Here is a 20,553-nt window from a genome sequence, read left to right on the forward strand (position 1 = left end):
GTTATGTTTAACTCATTCGTTTATCTTTTTTTCATTTACACGCAGTCAGACTACTTGAATGCAGAGAACACAGTAGCAGAAAGCTTGCGCAGACGTGAAACTTATTTTAATTTCACTTTCTGGACGCCACGGTTCCAAGTTGTCTGTCTCCTTTGTGTAAAAAGTACCACGCTCACTCAAATGCTGTAAACTTTTTACACCACCCAATGTAGTGAACAAACCTTGCGGAGCCGGCCATTGCGACCTGACGAAAATTCTCAGTATGGTAACGAACGTCTGGTATAACGAACCAAAATTTGGGCAGCGTCGCTTTTTATTACCGGCTGGAAAAAAGAAGTCAACTTTGTGGACTGGACTATCTAAGTATCTATGGTAGAAGAGTCCACGGAACCCATGGACTGACCAACTGAAATATTCAAGAGTCAGTTCATGGTAGAAACATAGGGGTTTTTTATAATAAATTTTGGAAAATAAGAGAGGGGAAATGAGAATAATTATTTTTTTGCGCCAAATCAAGCGCTGCAGGAGGAAGACCCCCTACCGCCGCGCTGACCAATAATGAATGCATGCTCAATATGAAGGTCTGCCCCTGTATTTACCAGAGCAGAGTGACTGTTTGCTCAGATCAGAGGATGTACAGGCCATGCACAATATAATGGCAAAGAACGGAACCAGCGGCGATCTTACACCGCTACAAAGAGAACTGCTTCATTCGCTAGTCGACAGTGGCATTTCCAAAGACGCATTACTCGGCGCGTGCTACGAGTTGTACGCAATTAAACAGGAGCAGAGCTTGGAAAGTGCAGATGGCGCGGCAAGTGAGACGGATCAACAAGGAGATCGACCTAAACATGACTCGAGCAGCAATCACCTGCAAGGAACACCGAGCAGACCTGACGCGATCAAACTCGAAGAAGCGTCGCGGAGAATGATGACACAAGACGCGCACTTGGTCACTGGACGCTTGGAAGTACAACAAATGAATTTTGTTGATCATATGCTGAGGTATGTTTGTCAGCTTCCACATGAAACCCGATGAGTATTGCGTTGAACATTGCCGTAGAAATTTCAACGTAGAATGAGTTGTCACGTTCTGTTGATACGTTGATTGAGAAGCTAAGGGGAAAGATTTCTACTAGTATTTCTAATACGTTACTTTCATTTTATATTTAACCGGCCTTCTTGATCTGGAAAATACCCGCATCTTTCGTACTCCCCGGCGAGCGTCCTTTGCTCCTTTCTTCAGATGTGTTGTAATATTTCACGGTTGTTCTTTTGTTCTCCTTTCCATGGACTTGATTGCTGCATTGTTACAGTTTATTGGTTGGCACGCGACGGAAAACTATTCTTTGTGTCGGTCGAATGTTCGTTTCGGGTCAGTTGCTTTGTAGAAATATAAACTTGACTCGGAAGCGTCGCATCATACATCGTTTAGCTTGAAGTCACGCGGAAGATCTTCGATCATCAACGCCTCCCGCCAACCAATGTTTTAACGTTCGGTTAAAGCTATACTGGAATCGCCAGTTGTCGATTTCAAACAGACTCACTCCAAAGAGAACTCGCTCGTGTGAAACGAACATGTTACAAGGTCGCTTTGCATTATTTATGAAATCTATTCCCAATTTATATTGTGTTGTGAATATAAAATCCATCGCGTTAATCATTTGCTCGGGTCCATCATAAAAGAAAGACGATTAAATATTAACTTCAAGAACGTAGAGGAAGTGATAGTTCACGATATGAATATTCTAGTATTTAGTGGAGCACGGTCAAGCGAGACGCATTCTCGCTGTTGTTTATTCGAAGCCTGCTTCGCTCTTTTCTCCGGCGCGCAGTAAGGTTTCTTCGTCGATTGCTCGATTGTTGACAGACGAGAGAAAAGCAATAATTAGGCATTTTTATCCGGCTGGTGGCAATATGTTCCTTGCAAATTGTCGATCGCGATTCTTCATTACAGTTAACAGTCAACTATAAATCGATGAGTTTTTGTCTTCGATTTTCGAGCGATCCGTAAAAGTAGATCCGCTAAATTTTCGTATTCGCCATTCCTTTTCACACCTTTTGAAACATTATCTCGCATGGCTATGAGAGAATTCCATGGTCGTCAAATTATTACTGCAGACAATTTTTCCGAGCTGGCGCACAAAATAAGAGCGGCTTTATTTTTTTGTCTTCCGCAGAAGTTAATAGTATTGGTTTTGCACGCTGTGAAAGTGACCCTTAATATCTTCAATTCTTGGTTTCTTGCAGCATGTTCTTTTCCTTGTGAGTGCGAAAGCAAAAAGCCAAAACGACTGTGTTCTCAACCGGAAGCGTGCATATTTTATTGTTTACCTTCTTCGTCCTCCAAGCAAAACTTGTTCGGTCAACGTATGAGCAAGCAGAACATGTTGTGTAATTAATTTGTGCCATACAGATTGTGTGTCTGAAACAAAAAACACTGTGAAAAGAAGTCAATAATGATCGAGGTAACTGTTTCATTTGTTTTTTTTTATCTGTTTTATACGTGTTTCCCTGAAAATGACTTAATTAATGATAGTCAATTCCAATTTATTCCTGGACTTTTCTAAATATTTTTTACTTTCATCAAATAAATATTCCTTCTTGCAAATTTATGTCAAAATGATGCATCACACCAACAGACAGTCTGGAAAAATAAAAAAAAATGTGAGAACTATATGAGCTACAGGTGACTGTTTACTGTCTTGATGTAGTAACAAATTCTCAGGCTGTGTTCACACTTGGTACCTGGGCACAGTGCCCAAGTACGATTCTCACTATGCACTTATGTGAACATACTATTTCTTTAGGTGCTGGTTTTCTGTGTCTGAACACTAGCTAATTTAAACCTCAGAGGTAGAATGCAATGGCTAAACTAAAGAATACAGGGCCACTTGTGAAGACTGGTATATTTGGTGGCGCATTTGGCTCAGCTGCCACTGCTGAGCCAAACGAGCCAACAAATATACAGACTGAAGACTTAGTGCACATAACAATAATTTCCCTCATTCTTTACATCCACTGCCAAGCCAAACAAGCCACTTTATATACAGACCAAAGCCTTAATGCACAAAACAATATTTTCTCGTTCTTTACATCCACTGCCTAGCCAAATGGGCTACCAAATATCCGTCTTCAAAAGTGGCCCTGCATCCTGTACTTGCTCCAAAGCAAGCATTAATATATAGTGTGGAGAATTGGAAGTGTCTCACCCAGGGGTTAGGCTTGGGCAGGAGACAACTGACATTTCACGTTTTTGCCTCTCTATGTAGGTTGGACCCATGGCAAGCAGCTAAGTTGATCAAAATGTACATGCAGCAGCACAACATTCCACAAAGGGAGGTCGTAGAATGCACAGGGCTGAACCAGAGTCACCTATCACAGCACCTCAACAAAGGCACACCCATGAAGACCAACAAAAGAGCTGCTCTCTATACATGGTTTGAAAACAAGAGGAAAGAAGTCATTGAACGTAAGGATTTTTTTTATAAAAAACTGCGTAGCTTAATGGAGGTTGGGTACCTGGAATATCCGAGGGTTTTTACATTTGCCAGCCAGTCCTTCACTGAATAACGGCCCCATGGCTGGTACTGCTGAGAGTTAAGCATCTTGCTTAACAACATAACAAATTTGGCCAGCACCAGAAACCCAACCACTCAATTTACAGTGAAATGAGCTAATCATTAGACTACTGGAGGTCCATGTCGTCCTTATTATGCATCATGGGATATCTAAGGAAGTGCCCCAAAATGACATGCATAGAGGAGGCCAAATAGAAGCAAGAAAATTTTATGCGACCCCTTCCCTGAAATGAGCCCCTAAATCCTGTCTCCTTGTGGAGATGAAACTGATAAGTTTTCCAATTTTTGTATAGAATACAACACTCCTGGAAAGCGACGAGTCAGTGAGATTGAAGGCCCTGAGGACAGTCCATCTAAGAAACCAAGAAGAAACAGATTTAAATGGGGACCAGCTTCGACTAGTATCCTGTACCAATCATATGAAGACCAGAAAAATCCTTCTAAAGAAGAAAGGTAACAGTATTAGTTTTAAACACCAGTACAGTTTTCACCATTAACAGATTCTATGAGTGAAGGGTTGAGCAATGTAAGAATATGAAACTAATACTAGTATCCTCAGTAGGTTCTAAAAAGAACTGCATTACTACTGAATGCACTAAACTGTTAACCCTCCAAAACATGATCGATCACATTAGAATTAAGCGCTTGCTCGCATGACCATTTGCAGTGCCTAGATTCGTCACCTGACATTCAAAGTTTGAAGGAATATCCCCAGGGGGGCTACTCAAGAAAGATTTATACCGAGAAGCTCCGCCCCAAGTTCCAACCCCTTACCCTTCTATATACCATTTTGACAGAATAGGCACCCCTTTCGTATACCTTTTATAGAAAAAAGGTACCCCTTTCATATACCTACACAACACGACATATACTTAAAACAGGACGTTTTCTTGACATTTTTATGTAGTGTTTAATAAATTACGATGATACAGCAATAAGTTGCACCTGTTCGAAATAAATTAATTTAAAGGCCTTTTTAAATATCTTAATGACAGAATTTCCTTCCCTTTCATATATCTAAACTTGTGAAATCCCTACCCTTTAATTTATACACCTAAAACCTGAAAAAGGTACCCCTTTTGGGCGGAGCCTCCCTGTATAGGCCATTATAGGGAGTACCCCCCCCCCCCCCGGGGGGATATCAGACCAGGTTTCTCACAATCGATCATGAAAGCTAACTGGTGATAAAACCCAAAAAACTAATTGGCTTACAGATCTTTATGGAAAAGAACAAATTCATGATCCCTCATGAAATTCTAAAAACAAGTACAAAATTGCGATCTGAGTATAACAACAGTATAGAAAAGCACCAAAAATGTCTTTGAAAAGAATAATGACCTTGTAGAATTACTCAGAAATGATGTCAAAATGCTGGAAATACCACTTGAGAGAACACCAAACCACTGAACATGTCCCCAAGCCCCCCTTGAGGCGCCCACCTTCAGCACTAAAAAATACTTGCTATTTTTCTTCAAAAAGGGTTGGAATGTATGGATGCTAACAGTTTAGTGAATTCAGTAGTAAAGAGAATCTGTTTGGTATCTTACATCATGTTATAAATACAATACCAGTTTTTCTCAGTGTGTGAAAACATTTCTTTTTAGAGAAGCATTGGTTGAAGCTTGTAACAGGGCAGAGTGTAGCCAGAGGGGTGTCCCATACGACAATGTAGAAGGACTTGGTCCAAACCTAGTGACTGAGAGCCGTGTTTATAATTGGTTTGCAAACAGACGCAAGGAAGAAACATTCAGATTAAAGCTGGCAATTGATGCAACAAACTACCCAGAAGCCCCTGTCACAGCACAAGGTAATACAGTATGTGTATGTATAGTGATACATCTAATAATAAGAAGAATAACAGTAACAATAATATTTCTTAATCGACCACTCCCCCAATGGGGCGTTTCAGGGCCGATGACTGTAAAAGAACATAAAAGAAATATTGTAAATGAACAAAACTCCCAGCTGGAAGGATGCAACCCAGTTGTCTATTTATTTAAGGGTAGCCAAGGAGCTGAATTCAGGACAATTAAGAACAACACCAGCCACTGGTCAAAACAGGATTTGAAGTTACCCATAACCTCTGGATTCCAAGTCCAGCACTCTAACCATTAAGCGACACTTCTGGGTGTGTGCAGAGAAATAATTACATATTATTATTCTGTTAAATTTGATGTGTCTTGACTGAATTCATTTTTTTGTAATGCAGGTCAAGTGGCAGTATCTCAGCCATTAGTGTCTCCAACTGCAAACACAGTCATGTCACCAGTGATCCCTCATCCAACACCTACAACCTCAGTACCTGCCATGCCGAAGATGTCACCACTGCAAACAGGACTCTCAAATCCTTCTGGAGTGTCAGGCCCTGCAGTAACAACTGAACATGTACAGCAACTGCCTCTGGCCACAAGCCATATGAGCCATGTTCAGCAGATGGTTCCTGGACAACAGGTTGGGGTTCAAGTGAATCAACAACAGGGACTGCCATTGATGGGCAACTTTGTTCCTGGGGTTCCTGCTCAGCAGATGCCTCTGAATTTAGCTATGATGCAACCTCCACCAGGGGCTCAAGCTCCTACCTGTCAAGTAGCAGTGCATTCTCAAATGATGCCAGTTAGTAGCATGGCTAATCATCAGCATCCAATGGTACCAGGAATCGGCCAAATGCCAGTTATTGTGTCAGTACAGCCAGGAATTGAAGGGTTGCAACATGGAATGCCGCATCTTCCTGACAATATGACACAAATGCCTGGTGGAACACCACTAGTTCAGATGCATCCTATTCCCATGACGACACTTTCTTTGCCGCCACCTCTGCAGCCAATCACATGTGGTGAAATGTCATTACCTCCACCACTGCAGCCTCTGTCTGTCATGTCGACCATGGTGCAAATGCCTGGACAGGCACCAGTAACAGTTGGCATTCCACCACCCAACAGTGGAGCCAATCAAATAACATCACATGTCCAGAATCAACCACAGTCTCCCATATATGATGTGAAACTTGAACCTGCAAAGAAAGAACCGGTGGTTATTGAGAAAACTGACTCCAGTACCAGTACAGCTTTTCCGGATACGACTAAATCAGAGTCTAAATGTGATGGAGTCAAAGTAGAAAATGGTGATGATGACACAATCATAGCTGAAAATGTAACAGTAATGACAGAAACTGAAGAGCAGAACAGTGAAAGTTCAAAACCATCAGTCAGTGATCCTGAAAAGGACACAAAAACATCTGGCACTGGAGACATAACAGAACCAGTACCACCTAAGAACACTTCTGTTCATCAAAGTGAAAGTCAGTCTAATGGAAAAAGTTGATGATATAGTTTACATCAGTATCCTCAGCTCAGGAGACCTTCAGTCCTCCTAAGTCAATGACAACTCTCCCAGATGTTAAGGAGGCCAGTAGCCTCCAAAATGTGGATTGTCTGTAATTTATGGAGACTGCCCTTTACCCTTTCGTCTTTCTGTTAAGGTTTTTGCATCAGTGTGGAAGTGCACTGATCCAGTGATTAATATTCTGAATACCTCTTGAATACTTCCGGGTAGTATTATTATTACTGTGTGAACTCTCAAACTGAAACAGTGCACTGTGTACTGTAGTATTATGTGGCTGGCCCACAGAAATGCCCTTTAAAATCTTTAAAGATCTAACATAATAAATATGTTAGACAACATTAATATCAAATTTATACAGGTCTGTGTTTAACTTCAGGTTGATACAAATATTTAGTTGAACATTTGATTTATTATAATACAGAAATACATTCAAATACATTCGTTTTATATCATTATCTTATCACAGATATAGAAGATTGCATTCAAAGTCATTTTATTTGTGAATAATTACTGTCAGAAATTCCTAAGAAGCTAAATAATTTATTACTATATTAATTTTGAAAAAGTTACGTTATATAAATAAATAAATAAATGAAGATATTTGAAATGTTTTAGTCCTCCAAGTGATTTTACAAAACCTAGGAAGTGAGAAATACTAACTAAAGCAATAACTACAAGTATTTGATATCTAATAATTTTGTTAAACATACTATTAGACAGAATTTCTGTATTAATTTTCAACAGTTAGATTACTGACTATTAACATATTTCATTTCTTGGTTTTGTGAAATCACCTTTTTTACAAAAACACAGATTATTTTAATTAAATAATTTTATTTTTATTATAAAATCAGAAATTAATTTATTTAGTTATCAAATTAAAGTAATTTAGAATTAATAGTTAAAAAATTTGATTGTAACATTTATATATTATAACATTATATTGAAAGTTTTATTGGAAAATCTTGAAATTTTCGTAATGATTAATTCAATCATTCTATACTTGGTTTTGTTAGCACGAGTGATTGTTCGACTTACTGAAAGTTTATTTTTATTCTTGATAATAATGGCAAAATTGTTGAAAATTATTGCTTTTAGATGATAGTAACATTACAATGACAAGGTCACAGAAATCTTTATTTTGAAACTATTCCAACTAGAATTTACTGTTTAGGTGTACATATCAATGTCATCTGAATGTAGCTAATTTTGATTGAGGAAATTCTTACCGGTACATTACCGGGTATATTCTTTTATTTAATTGTTGTATTATAAAGTTTGGAGAAGAAATATCTGTACCTTACGCCACTTCTTGGCCATGTTTGCTGATTTATTACTTTTTTTAGTTTTATCAAATGATTGCACTACATAATAAATAACGTATTGACCAATACAATTAAAAATAATAAATTTGTTAATTTATGACATTGTTGATGAATGTTAATAACACAGTAGCAAAGATTTTTAAATGGTTATTTTATTAATAAAATGATACTTTTTTGTCTGTTTAAAGTGAATTTGTTTGATTGAAATCACATCATACACCTACTAGTACATACGGTATGTAACATACTGATGTCATATTAAGCAAGTTTGGATAAGCCGTGGTTGGTATTTTGGTGAGACACAGTTAACCCAAAATACCCATGGAAAGACTCCTAAACAAGCCTGATTATGCCACCAAAGCATACTGATTGGCTTAGAGTGGATTTTGGTTTCAGCCACTTATTAGACAAGTTAGATGGCATGTTTCAATTTTAATAGTTACAACAAGCTTCACTATCAATGCTATATAGAGTCTTTTAAAATTGTCTCTGACCCGGCTGGGGTTCTCTAACCCCAGCCGGGTCAGAGACAATTTTAAAAGACTCTATATAGCACTGATAGTGAAGCTTGTTGTAACTACAAGGGTTGAATATTTTGTTTAAGCCTGCGTGGCTGGCGTTCAAAGGGGAGGGAGAAGGGGATTTTGACCACGAAGCGTGATCAATTGGAGATCGCGGTCTGCGCTCGAACTTCCCTTCTCCCTACCCTTCGAATGCCGGCCACGCAGGCTACTTTTGTTTCTGCTCATACATATTATGGTCGCTCAAAGAGTAAGAATTGTGATAGAAAGCTGCCTGTGGCTCTTCGGCGGCCAAATCCAAACTTTGGGAGGGGTTGCTGGGGTGGCTTATTTCATTTTCTTTTCCTGAAATAAGAGAATTTTTCTTTCTTCAAAATGAAAATCTCAGGAACAAGCTAGAGTAGCAGTTCAGGCAGACGTAAACGGCTGAATTTCAGGCTTTTGCTGATAGTTTTGAAATCATGCACAAGTCACAAGTTTTTCTCTAAAAATAAACACTGTTTATCCTCACGTCACTTTTAATTGTGTGACCATTACGTCATACAATGATGTTAGTTGCCGCTGACCGTACCCTGTTTTAAAATTGACATTTTATATTTGCACCAGTTGGCAGCGCCAACATTTAACCTACAGTTTCGTGGGGTTTTGCACGTCTATAAACTTTGGAAAGTGGTCTGTATTGCTTCTAAAGAACTGAAGGAATCTTTACCGTATTCCTCCCCAAAATGGGAGCTGTTTTCGGTGTGTGCTCGGCTGCCACTTGTGCTGCAAATGTAGCTTGTTGTTGTGGTACTGCTGCCTGTGGTTTGTGTTGCAAAGCTTGCCCGACATGCAAGAACTCAACGTCGACACGAATTGTCTACTCGCTATTTCTTCTCTTCGGTCTGATAACTTCTTGTATTGTGCTGATACCTGGAATAAGACAAGAACTCGATAAAATACCGAAGTTTTGCGAGGTAAGAGTTCTGTCATGATGTATAATTTTGTTGGAAGATACAGCTGGCGTGTTCATGTTTTTACCGATAGATCTTTAATTTGGTGTTTTGAATGAAAACTTCAAATTAAAAGATCGATGGAAACAAACTACGCCATTTCCTATAAGCTATTTTTCCAGTTCAGTACGCTTTAGCATCGCTTATGGCAGAATTTCTTTATGTTCCATCGGTTCGTTCCATCTAATAAGAAGAGAATAAGCTTACAGAAAGTCACTTGAATGTCTGTTGTTCAGTTCAGCGTAGCTGCTGAAAGCAAGCTTTTTACTGTACTTGAGTGTTTCATCGTATCGACATCTTCACTCACTAGAGAAATCTAGCTTTAAAGCAACGTTCTGTTAGACTTACATGTAGGGGACGTAAAGTGAATGTGAAAACCGCGAAAACCGACTTTTTCAATCAACTACCGGCGGGGGTAATTTCCTTCTGGCGGGCCTTTTTGTTTAAGCTTAAATTAAATTTATGATTATTACCCTTGTGCAATAAATAAATATTTAAAAATTAAAAATAACAGGCCATCTGCCTCTTGTTTTGTTGGAAAATATTTCTTGTTAGAGGAGCCTGTTTTAAAGAAACTGATATTAATGGGTCTGTATTAATATTCCCAAAGAAATAGCATTTTAACTTTCATCCCTTTATAAACACTTCATTATCTCAAATTAGAAGCCATAATTTGTTTGAACAGTGAAACAACAGATAAATGCTTCCAGGAAGCAAGTTGTTGTACCGTAATGATTCGATGTAGCGCACTGGCGCTTATTTACTTTTGGCACTTCAAGGGAGGGCGCAATCTCGAGCCCAGAGTGACCCCCGGCTCCGCGATCCGTCAGCGGTTGGTCAGCGGTAGGGTCGCCGGGACTCACTCTGGGAAACTGAATAATAATTCAGTGTCTTACTGGTCCTCACAGAACAATAGAAATCAACACGGAAGTCTGAAAATCTTCCCCGGAAGTAAACCAAACCAGAAACCCTGGAAAATCATTTTTTGTTTTCCATGGTCAAATGTTCAGGTGTATCACCTTAATTTTGTAAAACACCTAAGAACTCGTGATATGGCGCTACATATATGAAGTATTTTCTAATTCTACCATTCTTTTTGAACTCAAAAGATACCTTGAATAAGAAAGGACTTCCTTTAAACGTCAATTCTGAGCGGAGTTTTAAAACAACAACGACGGCGTCACCAAGGACAAGGTAGTTGACATACAAATCTCGCTAGAACTACTGTTTTCTTTTCAAATCTCCGTTAAGGTTGAAAAACTGAATATCACAGACAGTGCTCGATTCAAAATAATAACTAATAACGCAGAATTTGAACATTACGCGTTGTTGTTTTGCTGAAAAAAAGGAATTGTACAATTGTGTGCACGTGAATTGGGTGAATGTGTGCACGAGCTGAGTCGCCGAAATGCTAATTACACCTTTTGAATAGCGTTGACCGGTGTGGCCTTTAACGTCTTTATTAATATTACCGCCATTCGACAAGGAAAAAATTATTTGCTCGAAAACATGCAATCTATCATGAAAAGATGCGCTGTCAGCGAGAAGCCTTTGAAATATACGAAAGTCGCCAAACAAAAATTTTTATCAACAGAACAATAGCTTGTCCGTGCGTTGTGCATTATGTAAATTTTTTCACTGTCGTCCGCAAAACAACAACGAACACATGCACACAGTCAGGCGGAATCTTGGAAGGCTAACAAGATCTTTGATTTAAAACCAATATAGCAGTATGCTCAAGAAAGAGACTAACGGAAATCAAAACACCAGACGCTCTTTTGTTGACTCTCTTAACTGCAGAACGTTTTTGTTACTTTTGTTGCTTCGATAAACACCAGTTCTGTCGATACTGTGTTAGAAATAGTTCAACTTTCTCGATTTACTTCCGTTCTGGGAAATTTACTTCCGCTTAGATCTGAGAGCATGCGCAATAAAAACCGGAAGACCAAGGTTCTACTTGAAATCGACCTGAAATTGATCTGATCAATTCCAGTTTCCCAGAGTCCGTCCCGTACCGCTGCCCGACATAGACGGACTCTGGGCTCGAGATTGGGGAGGGCGCTTATTCGAGACAGGACGCTTATTTAATTTTTTGAGAAACAACCAAATGTTCAAAAGAAAACTGTAATATATATTAAAATAACTAACAATAACAGAAACTGTAACAGTAGCAAATTGTTGAAAGTTCAGTTACTTTTAAAAGAATTGTTCATTTTAGCAGTAAATATATACCTGTACGGTACGTTGAATGTTCATGAGTTTATCTATTCGAAATCGATGACTTCACTCACTTCAGTAGGGACAGTTTTCCACAATAGGGGCGCTTATAAGAATGGGGGCGCTTATTAAAATGGGGGCGCTTATAAGAATGGGGGTGCTTATTTAAATGGGGGCGCTTATTGGAATAGGGGCGCTTATAAGAATGGGGGTGCTTATTGGAATAGGGGCGCTTATTGACAAAAACACATTCAAAGGGGGGCGCTTATTCGGAAGGGGGCGCTTATTGGAAGTAGGGCGCTAAATCAAATCATTACGGTATTTGTTACATTTTATTCTGTGGTTTAATTTTACCTTTGGTACAATCTGGTATTTCTCTTGGTTTTATATTCATTATCATACATTTCCATAAACCAAAACAAAGGAAAATACCAAATTGTACCAAAAGTCAAAGTGGTCAAAATGGTTTTATTTATTTTTCCCCAAATTGCAAGAAATAGCAAGCTCCTTTTGCCTTGTATGATAAATACATATGTTATGTTCAGCTTCACTATTTAACTTCCCATTAACCTGATTTAATTGTCATAACTTTTCATGATGCAGATATTGTAGAGATCAAAGGGAGGAATATTTATGAGGAAATATTTTCTCTTGCTCACTTTCTTCACTTCTTTCATAATTTCAGCTTATGAAGTGAGCAGTTATTTATTTCATACAGTCGCCTCCCGATAACTCGAACCCTCGCTAACTCGAACCTCGCGCTAACTCGAACCAAAATCGATTTCCCCTGGATTCCCGTCATACATTTACTGTAATTTTACCCTCGATAACTCGAACCCTCGATAACTCGAATCTCCCGCTAACTCGAACCAATTTGCATTTCCCTTCAGGTCATTTTCTATATAATTTTACCCTCGAAAACTCGAACCATGTTTGTCAAGACGCGAAAAGTCAAAACAAACAGTGTACTGTAGTCCAAAACGTTGTATTTATTTTGAAATAAAAGCGTACACGAGTCAGAGCCGTTCCCGAAACGCCCCTCAACAAACTGTGGCACGCCATAATAATTTAATAATAATTTAATAATTTATACATTTATATAGCGCTAAAACTATAAATATTCTAAAGCACTGTTTACTATATGTAAAAATAATATCAAAATATAAAAATTAGAATGAACCTACATACAAATCAAACTAGAAACAATGTGATTGAAAAGTTAAAACGCTTAAACACGAAATGCTTTCTTAAAAAGGAAAGTCTTCAATTGACTTTTAAAAGTCTCCACTGATGACGCTTTGCGAATGTCAACAGGAAGCTCATTCCACAGGGAGGGGCCTGCCTTGGCAAAGGCTCTATCCCCAAAAGTTTTCAGCATTGTCTTAGGAACAACTAGCATATCATGGCCATCGGAACGCAGGTTGTACCGACCAACAGGCTTGGTCTTCAAAAGGCCAGAGATGTAAGGCTGAGCTTTCGCATGAAGGGCCTTGTACACCAGTAGCAGTATTTTAAACGTCACCCGGTACCGAACAGGAAGCCAGTGTAGTCTACTTATTAAGATGGGAGTGATATGGTCAAATTTAGGGACCAAGCAGACCACACGTGCCGCGGCATTGAGAGCCCTTTGTAGACGGTCATATTGGTATTGTGGGAGACCATAGAGTAGTGAGTTACAGTAGTCGAGATGTGAGGTGACGAAAGCATGCACCAAAATCTTCGTTGTTTCCTCCGAAAGGAATTTCCTGATCTGCCGGATGTTATAAAGACTGCGGAATGCCTTACTACACACTTTCCCAATGTGAGAATTCATTGACATGTGGGAATCAAACCATGCTCCAAGGTTGCACACCATCTTCACAGGTTCGATCGTTGACTCTCCAACTGTAATCTTGTCGATATGAATCTTGGACAATTGCTGCCGGGAACCGATGATTAAAAACTCGGTCTTGGTGTCATTAATCAGAAGGCGGTTAGAAAGCATCCAGGCACGGACATCAGCAACACAGTTCTCGATACTCCCCAGCGCAGACGTTCAGTTTGTTTGTGGAGGGTGATACCTATTCTTTCAGATCCAACCTTAGAAAACGTTCAAGGATTATCGCCAGGACAAATTAACTGACCACTTCATGGAAAAGTAAATGGCATAAACTCTGCAGCAGTAGCCTATAGCGTTGTTCTCTTTGAAACCTACGATGTTCGCAGCTGGTTTGCTTTGTTTCACGTTACGTTACGTTCTGGTTTATACAGTGATTTAGAAGTATATTGTTCCTTTTTCTTTTGGCTCTTCTATACTCGAATTAAATTTGTTTAAAATGCACACCGGTCAACACTGTATGAATAGAAAATCAGTAAACACCGTTTTTTTCCTTATTTCCGTTATTTTGTTATCAACTTCCGATAACTCGAACCATTTTCAATTTCCCTTGAAGGTTCGAGTTATCGGGAGTCGACTGTATTTCATTTAGGTCAAACTGAAATGTCCAGATCATTTTTACAACGTTAAAAAAAAAAAACTAAAGCAATGCAGTGTTCTTAATAATGTCCACAACAATAACCATGGTGAAAATTTATTAAAACAAAATAATTAAAACATTTATCCCATTAGCACTTGTTGGATAAGAGATGATTATAATTAACTTGCACTATATGCTCATTGATATTTATATTTTTATCTCTCATATCCAATGTGTACTCATGGAATAACTGTTAGATAATGTACTGAAAACAACTGAGTTTTAATTTAACAATTCCATAACAGATTTGTCTTTTAAGATTGCACTCAGATCAGCCTAACCTAGGCACAAGAGTGTGGGATAGATCATCCCTATTTTAAACTGAAACAGGGCTAAAACATTTTAAAACTTCATGAACTCAAACTGATATACTTAATCATTTTAATTCACAGAAAGAAGGAGAGATTTGTGATAATGCTGTTGGATACTTGGCAGTATATCGCATCTGCTTTGCCATGGCAGCATTCTTCTTCTTTTTCTGCCTCATCATGTACGGTGTTCAGAGCAGTAAAGATCCACGGTCAGGAATACAAAATGGCTTCTGGGGCATCAAGGTCCTTATCTATATTGGCCTCATTGTGGGGGCATTTTTCATCCCAAGTGGAACATTTGTAGAAGGTAACTTTACAGTAACTATATCCTTAAAGGAGCTCAGTCATGGACAACTCATTTTGAAAAATCTGGCAAGTTTTTACAAGTTTGTCAGTCGTAATCCGTCTTAATCTTCGTCATACGAAACCATCGTTGGTTATTTCTGGGTTTTGATTACTTCTTTGTTGTTTTCCTACATTACACAACTATTATTTTGAGGTTTCCTTCAATTTGGAAGTAATCAGCAAAATGACTTAAAATATCGTGACAATGCTGACCATGTCCCTTTAAAATTACATGGTATACTTTGACGGTTTGTGTTTTGGCAAGATTGGTGGAGCTAAAATACCGCAAACCATTACCTTACCCAAATTTGGCCAAAAATCTGGCTATAGAGGGTCAGTGACTTGATATCACAGGAAGTTGACAAAAATTCTGTTTGGCAATTTGCTAATTAGGGAACAGTAGACTTCGGGAGAGTTGAAAACACTGACCCCCGATCCGCGGACTACCCACTGACCCCCCACTCCGCGGATCACCTACGGACTACTCCACGGACTACCCTTACGGAGTACCCCTACGGAGTACCCTATAAAATGAAACGAATTTATGTTTACGGGGGAAAGAGACAAGAGAAACCTACCTGTGCCACTTGCACGATCGATCGAAACAGCCGCCATCTTGTTTACCTCGATCCAGTCTGTCTTGTTACAAACTCAAACGAGACTTCATCGGCTAGTACTAAAACCAGGAACGCCGGAATACTAAAACCCGGAAAAGATAAAATATATCGTGTAACCCTTACAAATATAAAGAGCTAACCGTAAACAGGTTAACCGAAGTTCATAGTAGGCTGTAACCAATGAATAGTAGGCTGACCGGAGTGAATAGTAGGCTAACCGGAGTGAATAGTAGGCTAACCGCAGTGCATAGTAGGCTTACTATTCACTCCGGTTAGCATACTATTCACCTCGGTTAGCCTACTATGAACTTCAGTTAGCCTGTTTACGGTTAGCTCTTTATATTTGTAAGGGTTACACAAAATATTTTATCTGTTCCGGGTTTTAGTATTCCGGCGTTCCGGCGTTCCCGATTTTAGTACTAGCCTAGTCCCGTTAGGACTGGATCGAGGTAAACAAGATGGCGGCTGTTTCGATCGATCGTGCAAGTGGCACAGGTAGGTTTCTCCTGTTTTTTTTCCCCTTAAACATAAATTCGTTTCATTTTACAGGGTACTCCGTAGGGGTACTCCGTAAGGGTAGTCCGCGGAGTAGTCCGTAGGTGATCCGTGGAGTGGGGGGTCAGTGGGTAGTCCGCGGATCGGGGGTCAGTGTTTTCAACTCTCCCGTAGACTTCAGTGTAAAGGTTACGGTCTGCTTTTTTCCTCAGTGTGGATGTACTTTGGCCTAATTGGGGCATTCCTGTTTATTTTGATCCAACTGGTTCTCCTTGTGGACTTTGCACATTCATGGAACAGCTCTTGGGTTGAAAAAATGGAAGAGACTGGCTCCAAAGTGTGGGCAGCTCTACTTCTTTTCTTCACATTCTTGATGTACGGCACTGCTGTGGCAGGAATTGTTTGCCTGTACATCTATTTCACTCATGGCCAAGAAGGTGCACCAGAAAAGAAATGTCACACCAACAAGTTCTTCATCAGTTTCAATTTGATCCTATGCATAATTGCATCGGTGTTAGCTATTCATCCTAAGGTGCAAGAGCGTCAGCCCAGATCTGGTAAGTGAGCACTGCAAACTAACTCACCTAAATGATGTCTCTTTTTATTCTTTGCATTTATTATGACTAACGGTTAATGGTTTTCTCTTGGTGTCAACAAAAAATTCAAAACTCTTCCTTAAAATAAGAATACTGAACATAGTGACATTAAACTTCCTGGAAAGAGGTCATGGGTTCAGTTTCTGTTGTGGCCAATGAAATTTTTTCAGGCTAACACACTGCAAAAGAAATATTTACACCTAATATCAGTTGTTTGTTGTTGTTTTTTTTTTCATCCAGGTTTGCTGCAGTCTGCAGTTATAACACTGTATACAGTGTACTTAACATGGTCTGCTTTGCTGTATGACCCAGGTTAGTCACTGTTAAAATTATGTCACTTGAAATGTATCAAACTCAGGAAAGTCTTCATTGTATTCCTCAATTTGGGCTAAATAGAAATGCCCTGCAAATTAAAATTCCAAGGTGATAATGTATCAAAAAATTCTCGTAAGATCTTGCATGTATGTCACGTGTGTTATAGCGGGACACTGTGTGGCATTTACATAACATAGCATTTATTCCTGTAACTGGTCGAAACCAGTCGTTAAAGAGAGCACATGTAGTTTCCATGCTGTTGAATAAAGGTTGTGGTGTTCAGTTTGAGCAATGACTCTGACCGTCTACAGTGTGTGTGGGGAGGGGGGAGGGTTACAAATGGCATGAGTACCATACTGAGTGTGTAGTATCATACCAACTTCTGTTAGCTGCTGTTTACATGAGACTGTGATAAAAAATCTTGTTGAACAAATCTGTTCTTAGTCTAAGTCAGATCAATGAGAAAGATGTTTTCCATGAAATTTCAAATTGACTCAGCTAAGTCATACAGGTCTTGTTTGAACCTGTACCAGTCCCATACCAGTAATCACTCATATTGTTCATACTAGTCTCATGGGTCCTACTTGAGAGAGATCTCATTGGTTTATCAATGCTACAAGTTACTCCTTGGTCGCAGTGTTATTTCATCTTAATTCATCTTAAAGGTCCACATTCACCCTAGATGCATTGCGCACCAAGGAACAATTTTCATATATGAAAATTGTTCCCTGCCATTTTATGTGAGAGCAAGTTGAGTTGCTTCAATCTTCTTCCATCCCTTTTTGTTTAGCTAAGTAGTTACCACGCTTTTCTGTTAAAGTGATTTGGCTGTTTTACTGTCGATATTTATGAGTAGTTTTCCAGTTTGGAGTGTTTTGGGACAAGGGCAAGTTTTTCAAAACAAAAAAACGGTCGCAAAGCATATCGGTTGAAGGTGGGCCTTTAAATAACAAATCCCTTTGGTGACTTTGTTTCAGATGCTTCATGTAACCCATTTGTGAAATCTGACCCAGCAGTGAAGAGTGTAGACAACCAGGCCATCATTGGCATTGTGGTGATGTTTCTGATGGTTGTATATGCAAGCGTTAGGACGGCAAGCAGCTCACAAGTGGGAAAACTAGGCATGACAACCAGATCAGGTTCAGCTGGTACCACAGAAACAACAGCCCTTCATGATGACGCAGGTGGTGCAAGTGACGTGAACCTGATGGAAGAGGGGAACAGACAGCAGGTGTATGATAATGAACAGGACCATGTGGCTTACAGCTACTCCTTTTATCATTTCATGTTGTTTTTGGCTGCTCTGTACATTATGATGACCTTGACCAACTGGTACAAGTAAGTGATCTTTTGATGTGCTTTGTAATCAAGGCCAAGTTATGAAGGACAATGTTCAATAGGGCTGTGTTTCCAAGGCGACTTCTCAAAGATAAGAGAAACCAGTATGTGTGAAGGAATTTTGAGTGTAATTGTGGTGCAATTGTCTGTATCTTGACGAGTAGGCAAAGCGGGTAGAAATTACAGTGCTTGTCTGGGAAACTAACAGCAAATATCTTGTACAAAAATTGAATTCTGGACAAATCATGAATTGTAAAGTTAAGATACTTGGTAAGAGTTTTTATTCGCCGAGTTTGAAGGATGTAGGTGGGCTAGAAAGAGTTCAGTTAATCTTTCCATACGTTTGTCTGTATTTTTTTCTGCATGACTGACGCGGCTCGCTGGAAAAGTTACAGACAAATGTATGGGAAATCAAAAACATAACTGAACGCTTTCTAGCCCAGCTACATCCTTCAAACTCAGCGAATAAAAACTTTTACCTAGTATCTTAACTTTACAATTCATGATTTGTTCAGAATTCAATTTTTGTACAAGATATTTGCTGTCAGATTCCCATACAAACACTGTAATTTCTACCCGCTTTGCCTACTCATCAAGATGGCATCGAAAACCGTGAAAAGGCCTATTGTGAGGTACTTTTATTTTATTTGCTCAGCAAAAAGCCACCATTTCTATTTTTCTTATTAATGCGAGTTTTATTTCACTTCAGGCCTCAAGCCAGTAATATCCAAAACCTAACAACAAGTGATGCAGCAGTGTGGATCAAAATAACTTCCAGCTGGATGGGACTACTGGTCTACATCTGGACATTAATTGCACCTGTCCTGTTTCCAGATAGAGACTTTGACTAACTGGACCACGCCTACCTCATGGGAAACAATGACATTGCATCCTTGTCGCAGATAGTTACACTTAATATTAAAATCAACGTTTTGTCTGTTAGACTTAGAAGTGATTTGAATTAATAGTAGACCAACACTACAGAAATACTCCAGAAAAATTGTTTTCTGTTAAAAATCTAAAGACTGCTATTACTGATGAACCATAGTGATATAATTGTACATTTAACATATGGATTTTTTTTAATCAGGAAATTGTGTATGTTTCCTTTAAAAAATAAAGGAAAGGAAAATTAACTACTGCTGTAGTTTTGACTGCTAGCCCTTCCAGTCAGATTAAATGGTTCGGATTTGTAGTAATACATGCGACAGAATGCTTAGTTAATATTAACAATATTAATCTCTTGTTTCATACGAATCGTAAGAGGATCTTTGCTTTCTTCAGAAGTCAGATTTAACATTTTGTGTGAAAGTTTGTGTCAATCATGACCTTGCTCAATCTGATGGCAGTGAGACTGCAATGTAATTTTTTCTCGTATACTTCTAAGGAAAGACTTTCATAGTTGAGATTATTTTATGTGACGGCTTTGATCTAAAGGAAAATTATGGATGTGTGTTTACATGCATGTAAAGAAATTATAAAGTATGTCACAATGTATATTTGCAAGTAATAAAACTTATTACCATTACTCATAACAGGAACAACCTTGTCTTCACTTACTTTCCCGTATTCCAGTTTGTCGATCTTTCTGTTTTCCTGTTTGTATATTTCTCAGCCCGATTGCCCCTTGTCTGTTTGTTTGTTCCTGGATTAGCAAAATTTTGTGCATCGTACGCGTGCGAGCCGCTGCGTCACCTGTATGGAATAAAGAACAGGCACCTATCCCAACTTGCCAATCTTTTGAAACTATCCCCGCACAGGCAGGGCGCCCTGGCACAGGCTACCTGACAAGGCGATCGGCTAGAATTGTATTTAGCACCCTGCAGAGTAGTTGTGGAGCGCTGGTTAGCAAAAGATTCATTGTGATGAGAGAACACTGTATAATTATCCTTTTGTAATTGTGGTGAAATCCAGACATGGGACAGGGCCTCAAGAAGTTTCTTACTAGACTTCGAGAATTAACAAAATATGCACACTGTGAGTCCATAGTCTTGAGTCACTCATTTACAGAAAAACTGTGCAAACCACTTTCTTGACCTTAC

At 39.0% G+C, this 20,553-nt stretch overlaps 2 protein-coding genes across 2 annotated transcripts; both read left to right on the forward strand.

Annotated features, from left to right (window-relative positions):
- The first annotated feature begins 227 nt into the window (after positions 1-227).
- LOC144647324 (uncharacterized) lies at positions 228-8,334 on the forward strand. The gene is made up of 5 exons (XM_078507103.1): positions 228-1,005; positions 3,273-3,472; positions 3,875-4,034; positions 5,186-5,388; positions 5,791-8,334. The coding sequence occupies exons 1-5, from the start codon at positions 563-565 to the stop codon at positions 6,900-6,902; spliced, it is 2,118 nt and encodes a 705-aa protein (XP_078363229.1). The 5' UTR covers positions 228-562; the 3' UTR covers positions 6,903-8,334.
- A 1,032-nt stretch (positions 8,335-9,366) lies between these two features.
- On the forward strand, positions 9,367-20,055 carry LOC144647343 (putative serine incorporator). Its single transcript, XM_078507139.1, has 6 exons — positions 9,367-9,725; positions 14,887-15,112; positions 16,475-16,819; positions 17,099-17,170; positions 18,151-18,511; positions 19,221-20,055. The coding sequence occupies exons 1-6, from the start codon at positions 9,495-9,497 to the stop codon at positions 19,360-19,362; spliced, it is 1,377 nt and encodes a 458-aa protein (XP_078363265.1). The 5' UTR covers positions 9,367-9,494; the 3' UTR covers positions 19,363-20,055.
- The last annotated feature ends 498 nt before the right edge of the window (positions 20,056-20,553 follow it).

The sequence above is a fragment of the Oculina patagonica genome, chromosome 3 (genome assembly GCF_052425735.1).
Source record: "Oculina patagonica isolate OP01 chromosome 3, crgOcupat, whole genome shotgun sequence".
Classification (NCBI taxonomy): domain Eukaryota; kingdom Metazoa; phylum Cnidaria; class Anthozoa; order Scleractinia; family Oculinidae; genus Oculina; species Oculina patagonica.